Genomic DNA, 13,487 nt, shown 5'->3' with positions numbered 1-13,487 from the left:
AAATGGAATAAACCACATCAGCAGTCCTCCAGTATTCTGGCACCTCTCCTGTGGCAAGAGAAGACTTGAATAATAATTTGAAGGATGCTGCTGACTTCTTCTTTGCCTCCCACAGCAGCCTGTGATGGATCTCATCTGGGAATTATACAATTTTAAGACTGCTATAACTGCTAATGCCCCCTTCCTCTCAATTGTAATTTGCTCAAGCATATCACATTCTCCTCCCTGATTTTAAATGCCTCATTGTCCTTCACTATAGTTAATACAGATGCAAAATATTCATTCAGAACATCAGCTATGTCTTTCAGCTCCATTCAGTTTGCGACTTTTGGTCCTTAATGGGCTCTGTTTTTTTTCCCTGGGTAACCTCTTGCCCTTAATGTACTATAAAATGCCTTTTGGATTTTCTTTCATTTTACGTACCTGTGTTTTCTCATGTTTCCCTCTTCACTTCCCTAATTTTTTTAAGCAACACTTTGCATTTCCTATTTACCTGAGTCCTTGAAATTTACCATGTATTTCCTTTACGCTCCTTATTTAATCCTCTATATTACTCAACATCCAAGGTATGTTGGTGCCACCCACTAACTTTATGGGAGCATGTAGGGGTGGCACAATGGCTCAATGGTTAGCACTGCTGCCTCATAGCGCTAGGGACCCAGGTTCAATTCTAGCCTCTGGCAACTATCTGTGTGGACTTTGCATCTTTTTCCTGTGTCTACAGGGTATTCTCTTGGTACTCCAGTTTCCTTCCACAGTCCAAAGATGTGTAGGTTAGGTGAATTGGCCATGCTAAATTGCCCTGTGGTGTCCAGGATGTGTGGGCTAGGTGGATTAGCCATGGGAAATGCAGGGTTACAGGGTTACCACAATGGGGATGGTGGGACTGGATGGGATACTCTTTGGAGGGTCAATGTGGACCCATTGTGCTTTTGATGTAGGCCCTGAACTCTGTTCCCTTTTTCAAACTATCACTTCTCTGATGTAGATTTTCTGACAAGTAGCTGCTTGCAGTCCACTTTGACCAGGACCTATCGATCACATTAAAATTGGCCTACCTGCGATTCAGATTCTTTATTTCTGGTCCACCTTAACTTTCATTGAGTTACGGTTACAAGGAACCTGAGGTAACTTCATTATGAATAGAAGTACTCTATCCTGCTAACTCTAGAGCTGCTTTAAAACCCTGCGAATTGTGTTATTACATCTAGCTGAAAGCATCCTGCTTAATCGTGTTTTCTGGGATCAAGAATGGCTTTCATGTTAGTTTAATTAATCAACCCACTCGGTGTTCTTGATGGAAGAGCATTTAAAGCATGTTTCTGTATACTTTTATTTTATCTTCTTCTGTTTATCTTCATATCAGTGCAAGCTATTGTAAAAACTCCAGTGCCATTAATGATAGTTGTAGTGTTAAAATTGTGTTAAATGTTTTATACATACAAAGTCATAGTGCATCAAGTTTCCATAGTGTGTCATTGTGGAAAAATGTAGAGTGGTAACTCAAAACCCAATTCACATGCACTAATTAAATTTGTTTTGTTTTCCACATTGATATTTCAGCTTACATTTTTTAAGATGCAGCTATTGGCAGTGCAAGTGAAATAAATGAGTAAACTTTTCATCTTATTTGATGGTCAGTTCCCCAATTTATGGAAAAGTTCTGATTTTCTACTGAACTTATGATTCAAGTTTACACTTGCACAGAAAAATAAACTAACTAATCGTCTCCATATATGTAAACAAATTAGTCATGTTTTTCCTTGAAAACAAATAATTATTGTTCTGAATATCACTAAAAGCTTAAATACAGTCATGTTTAGCAATTAATCTGACTTTTAGTCCCATTTTTATTTGCCTTGTATTTTTATTATTTTGAATGTAATGGTGCTCTGAATTGTGAATTTGACCACACACCTTGGATTTTGATTTTGTTTTAGGTGACATACCTGTTTTCTGATATATCTTGTCATATTGTCTTGAATTATTTCAGAAATGATGCCATTTGAATAAATATGCATTTGAAACAATCAAAGTAGTCAATCAGACCATCAAAACTAATGCATGACCTGTTAAATAATGGGATTGATTCATGTAATTAAAACTACTTCTAGTTAAAACCAGCAATATTCTGTGAAATCCAAAAGTGTTGCTGGTTGTTTTTCAAAGCCGGAAAGCATGTTGGTTATTAAAAGGTAGATGTCCTCAACCAATGCTGCTGTTGAAAAGTTTTGAATAGGTTTAGTAACCTAATATGGTACCTTTTCCTGTAATTTTGTTGTATTTTAAATATCTAGCATTATCACGAGTTTTCATATTTGATCAATGTCTTTTTGCTCCAGATTGTAATTAGAATTAATGAGCCCAATGTTTTCAAGAAATGCTTGTAAATGCCAAACATTGCGGACTGGCTGGCAAACTTAATTGTCATTGACATTGAATAGCTGTCATTTTGCTGAATTGTTAAGAATGGCTTTAGGTGAACAATGTTTTTTTTTCTGTATACACGGAACAGTAAATATATTGTTAAGTAACTTAATTGTAGATTAAAGTTCACTTCGTCTCTGTGTACATTACAGTGGACAAACCTTTTTGGCACAGTCTGCTATCTTTTGTGGTATCTTTTTAACCACCAATTTGAATTCAATCAAAAATAAATAAATCTGATTTCTACTAATATGTCCACATTTTACTGGTAATGCTGTAAAACAGAAGTGGAACATTTCTGGTATTTATCTTCTTTTGTTTCTATTTATTAGTAATATCATCATTGAGTATTTTTGAATCATTTGTATAATGGCAGTTGACATTTTTTGACAGTCTGAAGATTCTTATCATTTATTATGTTTTTTAACATAAATGTTGATTTTTTTTAAAATTTGAAATCCTGAGAACTGACTAAAACCAGATTGAGAAAGAGATAAGAGGGTTATGTTGTTACTTGTACAGTATATCCAAGTGCTGTGGCCAATACTTGCCCTCAACCAACACCTCTAAATGATTTTACCTTGTTGCTATTGGTGGGATGGTGCAGTGTAACAACAATGACTACAGTCAAAAGTAAGTCAAAATAGTAAAATAAAGCAAAGAATTGCAGATATTGGAGATCTGAAACAAAAACAGAAATTGATGAAGTGTGTCATCAGATTTGAAACATTAACTGTGCTTTCTTACCACAGATGCTGCCAAAGCTGTTGAGTTTATCCTGCGATTTGTTTTTGTTTCAATAGAGTAAAACTTGCTGTGATTTCCTGAGGTGGTTAATGCAAGTTGTTGTCCTTCTATTAAATTACAGTTCTTGCTAATTGCAAAGTAGTACTGTCAGCAAATGTGGTATAGATTATCATAGCAATCTAACTGTAGGAAATTATGTGGTATGAATGATTCATCTTGATTACAAGTTTGGTGCCTTTATTGAGCATTGTGTATTTGTATGTGTAAATGACATGGTATCTGAGCCAAGTTATGCCTTTGGGAGAGTGGAGACTTCAATTCTTTGAACTAAACTTCTGGAATAATTGCTTAACATTACAAAATGGATCTTTTTCATCTCTCCCTAACCTGAATTGAAACATGAGCACTGGCTACAGAAGTCTTTTTCAAATTATGATCTTTGTTTTAAGGGCTGTAGTCTAATGAGGTAATGTCATCAACATCAATTTACACCTATATCTGTATTGATTCTTTTACTTTTAACTAAACTGCAGCTGTTAACATAGAGTAGGAAGATTTCTAATTCCCAAGAGCAGGTGGATGAGGAGTAGTTGTTTTTAAACAATTTTATGGGAAATAAAGGTAACTTAATATAGCATTATGTCAAACACGAAATGACCAGTCTCTTCAACTTGCACTTACTGTTACTTCAATCTGTTGCATTCGCCAATGACAGTGACAAGCTGCTCAGATCCCTGACTTGACTGCTGTGATACATCTGACCTCGCCTCTGGGTTGTGGAGCTTCTGAAGGCCCTCCCTCAAACTGCCCTATGAAAAGGCAAACTATGTTTTGGAGATTAGGCAGTAGATCAAGGTGGGAAATGGGAGCATGTTAATTGGAGTTCCTATTTATGTGTGCCTTTTCACCATCCTAACTTTTCAGTGAGGATAACCGAGAGAAATCTGTCACATGGTGTACAGATTGTGGTGAGCTACAAAGGTGGATGAATAAATGATATAGTAGAAAGTAAATGCTGGGTGCTACTTAACATCGAGTGGATGAGGACTCATGTAATGGAGTTTATTTTGAAAGACAGAGGAAAAGCAGATGGGGGCATAATTCACAAGTTAAAGTTGGATTAACAAGTATGTGCAGTTTTTCTGATATAGCAAGTCATTAAATTAAGAGCTGAGTGTAAGACACATGCTGCTCACCACCTCTGATTCCTACAACCACATATTCTCTTTGAGAACACTAGGTTTCCTCCCTTTGTCTTTGTCTGCTTGAATTCAAAACTAATATCAAATGACCCCAGAGTTCAGGTTCCTGGCTTTTGATTCACGTCTGGCTGCACCCCTCCTTCCAACCCAACTCCCTTGCAAATATGGTCCTATGTCTCTTATCCTCAGTATATCCTAAAGTACTTCTATTGATTCTGTCATTGAAGCTGGGTGTTGCAGTTTGTATGTCATCCATCATGAACAACTCTAATTTCCGCTTGCGCATTCAGCCTTTTAAATACAGCCTAGATTTCTCATCATTCTGGTTGTACACCATTGGGATACATTATTTCTAATTAATGCAGTTTTCCATAAGTTGGACCAAGAAAAGAGAAAAAAAGGGTAATTATTGTTAGCCAAATTCAGTAATATAAAATTCCGAAGTCAAAGTTAATTACTTGATTCCTTTATCCCTCCATGTGCTTATCTACTTTCTTTCTAAATGCATTTATACCTAGCCTGTCTATCTTTTCTATCCATTTCTAGTATCAGTATCATGCCAATGACATAAGATCACTTTCTTATTTTGTTTTACTTAATTTGGAAAAATTATGCATTGTCATTTGCATGGGTGATTAAATATGATGATTTTGCTGTTTCAATAGGGAGTTACATTTGGACGAAAGGACAAGAATTAAGGTTAGAGTGGCTGTTGCCCAGGTTTGTCCCATACCAGTTTAAAAAGGTCTTTCTGCTGGGATTATAGAATTTGATCTCTGGTACTAGTGTGCAATGTAGCTACAATGTGAGAGTTTTAATACATTAGCAACACACAGTGAATCATCCGAGTAGCAAAACAGAATTTGTGTTGAGATTGGATGCCAATCTAGTCACGGTATATTGAGTTCAGTTTTACTTTCTATGTTATTTGGATTAGTGATAATACTAAACATAATACAAGACATAATACTAAAGCTATAAAATACAAGCTAGCTTGAGTTAAGTACTTTCTGTGCTAAACTTAAAGCTAGATATTTTAAAGTAATTCTGTTTCCATATGTACATCAATTCACAAAATGCAAACCATTCCAGATTACTGAGATTATTTTTATATTGCAAAGTTTTGTTTCTTTGTAAGAAATCCAGTTTTATTGGGTTGATGAGCATTAATGCATTAACAACTTTAATTATCACTCCTGAATATAACATATGTCACTTAAATGAAATGTGTTACTACATTTTTGATGCTTATGTTTGTTGAAATCTGTAAAATTTAAGAGCAGAGAGGAAAAGTAAATGAGCTGTTACCTGTAGTAGATGCTACCTCTCATGTACATTTTATATATATAAGAGTGAAGTCTTGCTCAAACTATTCAGTTAGAATTAGAATATCCTTTATTGTCACGTGTACTCAACTGCAGAAGTCTAGTGAAATGTTTTACTCTGTCACCTCTTAGGGCACCATCTGAGGTACAAAGTATCGAGGTATAGATCTTGGATACAAACGTGGAATAAAAAGAAAAGTAATTGCATTACTTTACAGTGATTCATAGTGTATAATAGTTAAAAGGATAACATTACAATCAGATCAACAAATTGCAAGTAAACATTACATTGCAGTAGCTCAGTGCAGCGGTTACCACACATGGTCTGACCGCCTGCACCAACAACTGTCCTCGCTGTGCTCCAATCCTCCAGTCCACTCCATACGAACTCTCAGTTGCTCCAAGGTAAGTTTTTTTTTGTTTTCCCCAGGATTCACTTCCCTGCTCCGGGACTGGCCACCCCGTGCAAGCCTCCGCTCTGGGATTGGCCTCTGGGGCTCACCAGCTCCTCCATTCCCCTCCAGGTAGGTCCAAGTCAGAAGTTGAAAAAAAAAATCTCAAAGGGAGGAGAAAGAAAGAAAAAAGAAAAAACGGGTGGAACAGAGGAGCGACAGTTGGAGCGTCTTATCTGCTGTCATCTTGCTAAGGCACTAGTCAAACTACAGCTGGAATACTCTAAACCATTTTAAGTTCCTCTAAGAAAGAAAAGATATACTGGCACTGGAGGCAATCTAGAGAAATTTCACTAGGCTCCTCTACATGTGGAGGGACTGCTTTATGAGGGGAAGTTGAGTAAGTTTGGTCAGTACTCATTGTAGTTTAAAAGAATGAGAAATTATCTCATTGAAGTGGACAAGATTCTTTTGAGAATAAATAATAAAAACCTGCTGGAAATCTGAAACCGAAATTGCTGCAGAAACTCAGCAAGTCTGGCAACATCAAAGTTAAGGAGTCCAATGACCCTTTGGAACATTTCTGAAGAAGGGTCACTGGACTTGAAATGTTAACTGCTTTCTCTTCATAGATGCTGCCAGATCTGCAGAGTCTCTCCAAGACTCTTAGGGGACTTGATAAGATAGATGTGGAAAGGTGGTTTTGTGGGACAGTTTAGGACTAGAGGGCATAATCTCCGAGTAAGCTGTTAGCTACTTTAAGACTGAGGTGAAGAGAAATTTCTTCTGAGGGTAGACAATCTGTCGAATTCTTGACCACAGAAGGTTGTAGAGGTTAGGTAAAGTATACTTGATCTGCGATAGATAATTTTTAATCAGTAAGGAAATCAAAGGTTATGGGAAAAAATCCAAAAGTGGAGTTGAGGATCCAAATCAGCCATGATCTCATTTAATGGCATTGCAGACTTGATGGGCGGACTGGTCACCTTCTGTTTCCACATCTTATAGTCTGCCAATTAGTTGAAGGTGTTGACATTATGCTAATACTATTACATTAGGGAAGATCAATATATCATATGAATGATAGTAAAAGTACAAATGCAATGACACAAAAGGTATAGGTAATGTCCAACTATTTTGCTGGACACGATTTGTAATATAGTTTCATCTGTCTTGAGCTCACTTGCTGGCTAACCCACATTGCATTATGTGGTGAAATTAACATCTATTATCCAAAGAGTTTTATTTCTTAACCTCATACTGTTAGTGTGAGTAATTCAGCTACAGTTTACTTGGAAATCTCTTATCCCAAAAGGCTGTGAATGTTGGGTCATTTGAAACTTTCAAGACTGAGATCGATGGCTAACGGTATCAAGGGAAGCTAAATTGGGGGTGATAGCCATGAACTATTTGAATGTTGGAACAGATTCAAGAGGTTGAATAAGCTTGGCGTACTTAAGTTCCTATGTTTCAAACACTTTATAAATGGCCAGTTGGTATTCTTCCACTTCTTCACTGTTCCCTATCTCTGCAGTCTTCTCCAGTCTTGCCAGTTTCTGGGATCTCTGCATGCCTTCAATTCTAGATTAGAGTGGTGCTGGAAAAGCACAGCAGTTCAGGCAGCATTCAAGGAGCAGGAAAATCGACGTTTCGTCAAAAGCCCTTCATCACGAATATCTATTCCTGATGAAGGGCTTTTGCTCGAAACTTTGATTTTCCTGCTCCTCAGAATGCTGCCTAAACTGCTGTGCTTTTCCAGCACCACTCTAATCTAGAGTCTGTTTTCCAGCATCTGCAGCCCTTGTTTTTGTCTAGATGCCTTCAATTCTGGTCTGTCTCAGCTCAACACAATCCCAGCCCTCCCCAAGTTTGGTGAAAGTACCTTTGGTTCTTTGGGCCCTAAGCCTGGAAATTTTTGTAGAAATTTCTCTACCTGTTTACCTTTTCCTCTTGAATTTACCTTTTTCTAGTTTTTGTCAACTATCTTAATTGCTTTTTGCCTGGTTTGGTGTCAAATTGTTTGAGAACACTGCAATGAAATGCTTTGGGACACCTTATGTTAAAAGTGCTATATAAATACAAGTCATTGTTGCCATAATTATGATTAATTTTACTTTGTACTGTACTAAACCTTGCATTTATTATTTTGTTTTATTGCAATCACACTAAAACTTAGCCAGATTTCCTAAGGATAATGTCTAAAGGTTAAGCAGCTGTTTGTCTCCACTTTCTAACTTTTTGGCACTGATCAATGGAATGTCGGACTCCAGTCCATCTGCATTAAATTGTGTCACGGGATGTACATTTCAGGAAACTAGTGGAAACAAAATAGAGTACCATGAAAATAGTTGACTGCATGCAGAGGGAACTGGTGATGGAAAAATTAGAAGTTGCGCAATGTTTAGAAAGGTGGTTTGTGAAAAGAACAGTAATAAATAGATGAAATAAATCTAAATGTAAATTTGCTTTCTATCATTGACAACTCTCCATTATTTTGCACCAGGAAAAAGAAATCAGCTAGACTGTCTAGACCAGTGTCGACATATCAAAGTGTAGATTGCTGGGCACATGTTGTTTATCACAGAAAATACGCTGGACTTGCTACAATAAAGGCAGTTGCTGTGGGCTAGTGTCTGCCAAATTTTAATCATTGTTATATTTTAAAGTGAGAAGGAGTTATAGTATGTTCTCACTAAGTATATGTATGTTTATACTTTTCAATTATTTCCACATTTTAAAGATCATAAAGAACTTTGTTTTTTGAAGTTAGGAAGTAATACACATGGCTGCTTAACAACAGACCTTGATTTTGCGAGCAGTCATTCCTTATATTTACCCTTACCAACAAACTTCCATTAGGCTTTTGCATTGAAACTTTGTGCATAGCAATCATTTTTGATGCAACACTCTTTTTGAAATAATCTAGAACCTAAGAAACAGGGTAGGCAAGTGTGTATCTCCTTAACTGATGAGGTAGAAAAATACTAAGGGGTGCAACATCTGGATAAAATAGCATGCATTGGAATAATTCATTCAATGCCAAATAATGCACAATAAGCAAAAGAAAGGGAAAATAGTATGTGATGAAGGGAAAGTTAAAGATACTTCCAAATGTTCAAACTTAACAATATGTAAATCTGATGATGTCAGACTGCTCACAATAAAAGTGAACTTTCGTTGTCAGCAAGGTTTGACAGCATATAAGGCTTCATTCATGTGTGCTGTGCCTGAAAGATGTTTATTGGCTCATTGTCTGCTGATTCTTCTGCAGTTTCTTTGCCAGGTTTTGTCAGTGATGATTTTCCATTTGCATTCTGCTCATGGGTGCAGAATGAGGAGCAACGTCCTTAGCCTACGTGAGCTGGAGCAGAACTCAAACATGCCAACTGAGCTAATCAGCTCAATTAAACTTTACCATGCCATTAAAACAAAATGGTCACACTACAATAAACAAGCCTTAAATTTTCAAAGAAATGTGATGGATTAATTATATGAACTTCACACTTCTCATGTGTTTCAATGTCAAGGCCCAGCAGGACACTTAGTATTCACAGGGGTAACTTGAACAGTGATGTCCTGATTTTCATCTTTTAATTGCAGATACTCCATCACTGGAAGTTGATGTCCAGTTTGTTCTTTCATCATGATGTTGATAGTCTCGCCACTATTTTTGTCTCAAATCTTAAGACAAGATGACGAGATTGCAAATGTGGAAATCTTAAGACGAGATGGCCCTCAGAAGGGTTTTTCAGATTAGGAATAAGTTTCCTCTGTTCTGTAGGTAGAAAGGTGGAGGTACGAAATATGTGTAGCAAGTTCAACTTTTGGGCTAGGAAATATGATTTATTCTCACTAAACTCTATACTTTATTTTTAATTTTTTAATGTCATCAGCTGAATTTAAAATGTTGAAGCTTCTACCATTAATTGTAATCAATATACATAAATGAAACTTTAATTTTCACATTTAAAGGAATATATTATATTAACCCTGCACTTCTCATCCCAGTTATTTGTACTGCTTTCCACTTGTTCATGCTAATTTTTATGTTCCATTGTATTTAATGACTGTGACGGGCAATTTAAGTGTAAGCTGACATCAGGAAATGTGTCCATGACTTTGGATAGATTCAGGTTGAAGTTTCAAATTTACCCAGTAAGAAATGTGTGTATTGAGAAGACTGTGATACCCAGCACTCAACAAGGGTTTATATACCACTTCCAACCTTTTCCCAATCTGAATATCACTCATTAACCCTGGTTGTTTGCTCCATTTATCAACCATTGTAATGTCTGTGTTATGACAAGGGATATTCCTGATTGGTAGAAGTGGTCAGAGGTAAAGGCAATGCCTTGCCTCCCGTCCCCAGTGCTGAGTCCTTCAATTAGGCACTTGGTGCAGTTGAATAAGGGAAATCCTAGGATCCTGTCAGCAAACTCAGTAAGGATTTGCTTCTCATTCTCTTGCATGGTTACTTCTGCCACCTACATTAATTGCCCACTTAAGTATCTGAATTAGTGTCTGGATTGGAATGCAATCCGTGAGTATTCCTGCCCTAGACTTAATCAGGAGGAGGCAGGAAAGCTGTAGGGTCCTCAACTTCCCAGTCAATTATTTGCCCTCCTGCTTTTATAATTTGCCAGTGGGTGTGGATTTAAAGGGTATCAAATTCCACCTATTGCTTACAGTGTATTTTTTTCTGTTCAATTCTGCGTTACCTACATTATAGCAGTGCATTATCAGTTTTAAAGCTCTGTGTACATCCAGATGTGAAAGCGGCTGCATAAATGCAAATTTTTCTTTCTTGTTAGTTGTAACATTTAGTAGATCTACCTATGTCAAATAAGGAAACTCTCATTTCTATAGCTATACAAAAAATAAAAAAATTAACCCATTTAACATGCAAATAATACACTGATTACATATAGGAGCATAAGAACAGCAATAGGCCATTCAGCTCTTTGAGTCTGTTCCATCATACAATGAGGTCATGGCTGGTCTGTGGCCTAACTCCATGTGGTTGCCTTTGTCCTGTATCCAGGCAAAAGTGAGGACTGCAGATGCTGGAAATCAGAATCTAGATTAGAGTGGTGCTGGAAAAGCACAGCCAGTCAAGCAACATCTGAGGAGCAACCCTTCATCAGGGCTTCAGTCCTGATGAAGGGCTTTTGCCCGAAACATCGATTTTCCTGCTCCTCGGATGCTGCCTGACCGGCTGTGCTTTTCTAGCATCTCTCTAATTTAGACTTTGTCCCATATCCCTCAATACCTTTTTGCTTAACGAACATTTATCTATCTCAGATTTAAAATTAGCAAGTTGCCTGTGTCTGCTGTCATTTGTGGAAGAAAGTTCCAATTATCTACCACCCTGTGGTATGTAGAACTACTTCCTAAAATCTCCCTTGAACTATCTGGCCGTAATTCTTAGACTATCCCCGATAGTTCTAAAAGAAACTCTGCAATCCTCTGCCACTCAATCTAAAACAAATGCATTCACTTTGAAGAAGAGTAGCTTTAAAAACTGTTTCTGTTCTTCATCCCTTCAGGTTTCTAAGAATTCTACTGTTCAGTTTCCAATAGTAAACTTTACTTCATCAAGATCATTGGAAGAACATTTGCTTCCCCAAGACAGCAAACATTTACTGCAGTGGACACAGACAAAATATGGATCCGTGACTTCCTTCACTGAACTGAATAAGGCTAATAACATTTACATCAAAGTGGGTGAAGGTGGGTCAACCTTACTTTAACGAGCAATGTTTGTACCTAATGGCCAAGCTATGGTAGTCACTGTGGATTCTTCATTATTAGAGATGTAGCTTATCAAGTTATGCTGTTATTCAAATTCATAATGACCTTTGTTTATCTTCCTAAACTATATATTAGTATTATGTATGTATATTACCTCATACCAAGGAATGCATATTATTTGTTGTTCTTGTGGTTCTGTTCGCCGAGCTGGAAATTTTTGTTGCAAAAGTTTCGTCCCCTGTCTAGGTGACAGCCTCAGTGCTTGGGAGCCTCCGGTGAAGCGCTTCTGTGGTGTTTCCTCCGGCATTTATAGTGGCCTGTCCCTGCCGCTTCCGGTTGTCAGTTTCAGCTGTCCGTTGTAGTGGCCGGTATATTGGGTCCAGGTCGATGTGTTTGTTGATGGAGTTTGTGGATGAGTGCCATGCTTCTAGGAATTCCCTGGCTGTTCTTTGTTTGGCTTGCCCTATAATGGTAGTGTTTTCCCAGTCGAATTCATGTTGCTTGTCGTCTGCGTGTGTGGCTACTAAGATAGCTGGTCGTGGCGTTTCGTGGCTAGTTGATGTTCATGGATGCGGATCGTTAGCTGTCTTCCTGTTTGTTCTATGTAGTGTTTTGTGCAGTCCTTGCATGGAATTTTGTACACTACATTGGTTTTGCTCATGCTGGGTATCGGGTCCTTCGTTCTGGTGAGTTGTTGTCTGAGAGTGGCTGTTGGTTTGTGTGCTGTTATGAGTCCTAGTGGTCGCAGTAGTCTGGCTGTCAGTTCGGAAATGCTCTTGATGTATGGTAGTGCCTAAGAGAAAGACAACGGAACGGACATGCTGCAACCCAAAGGACTAGCCACACTACCATACATCAGGAGCATTTTAGAACTGACATGGGATGTGGGCATTGCTATAGTTGTCCATTATAATTGCACTTCAGATGGCGAGTTACCTTCTTAAAACACTTCCATCCCTGTGGTGTTGGAAAGATAGTTCCAGGATTTTGATCCAGTGCTGGTGAAAGAATGACAACATACTTCTAAGATATGAGGTATGTTACTTAGAGGGGGTTTGCAGGACGTTGTATTCCCATATGTCTGTTGGCCGTGGCCTTCAGAGTGATGGAGGTTGCAGGTTTGGAAGGAGCTGCAAAAAAGAAGCATGGTAAGTTAATGTAATACATCTTATAGATGGTACACACTGCTGCCATTGTGGGTCAGTGCTGAATGGAGTGAATGTAGACATAGTTGGATGGGTTGCTGTTCTAATGGGCTGCTTTGTCCTGGATGATTCCAAGCTCCTTAAGTTTTGTTCTATTCTTTCACAGGTTGTATACTTCACTATCTAGGCCAACATTTGTTACCCATCCCCTAACTTTTCTTGGGAAGGTAGTGGTGAGCTGCTACTTTGAATCACTGCAGTCCATGGAGTAGGTCGTCTCTGTAAAGCTGTTAGAAAAGGAGTTCCAAAGGTTTAATCCCTTGGCAATAAAGAAGCAACCATATGGTTGCAAATTGGAATGGTGAATGGCTTGGAGGGGAAATCTGCAGTTGTGGAGGAGTTTGGACTCATCCAAGCAAGTGGAGAGTATTCCATTACACTTCTGACTTGTGTCTTGTAGATGTTTTGCAGAGCTACGAGGTTTGTCAAAGACTCTGA

General features: G+C 37.9%; 1 protein-coding gene across 2 annotated transcripts in view; it reads left to right on the top strand.

Moving 5' to 3' along the window:
* tgfbr3 (transforming growth factor, beta receptor III) overlaps positions 1–13,487 on the top strand; it is a 182,639-nt gene that overhangs the window by 117,948 nt on the left and 51,204 nt on the right. For both annotated transcript variants that reach the window (XM_043698779.2, XM_043698778.2), the window contains exon 5: positions 11,640–11,823. In XM_043698779.2, the coding sequence (XP_043554714.2) occupies positions 11,640–11,823 (184 nt within the window). The remainder of the gene's footprint in view (positions 1–11,639; positions 11,824–13,487) is intronic.

This window comes from Chiloscyllium plagiosum, unplaced genomic scaffold, assembly GCF_037043375.1.
Source record: "Chiloscyllium plagiosum isolate Xiang-an unplaced genomic scaffold, Cpla_swu_hap1 HiC_scaffold_9, whole genome shotgun sequence".
In the NCBI taxonomy this organism is placed as follows: Eukaryota; Metazoa; Chordata; class Chondrichthyes; order Orectolobiformes; family Hemiscylliidae; genus Chiloscyllium; species Chiloscyllium plagiosum.
Note: the sequence above shows the minus strand (reverse complement) of the source record. Positions and strands in the feature narration are given on the sequence as shown.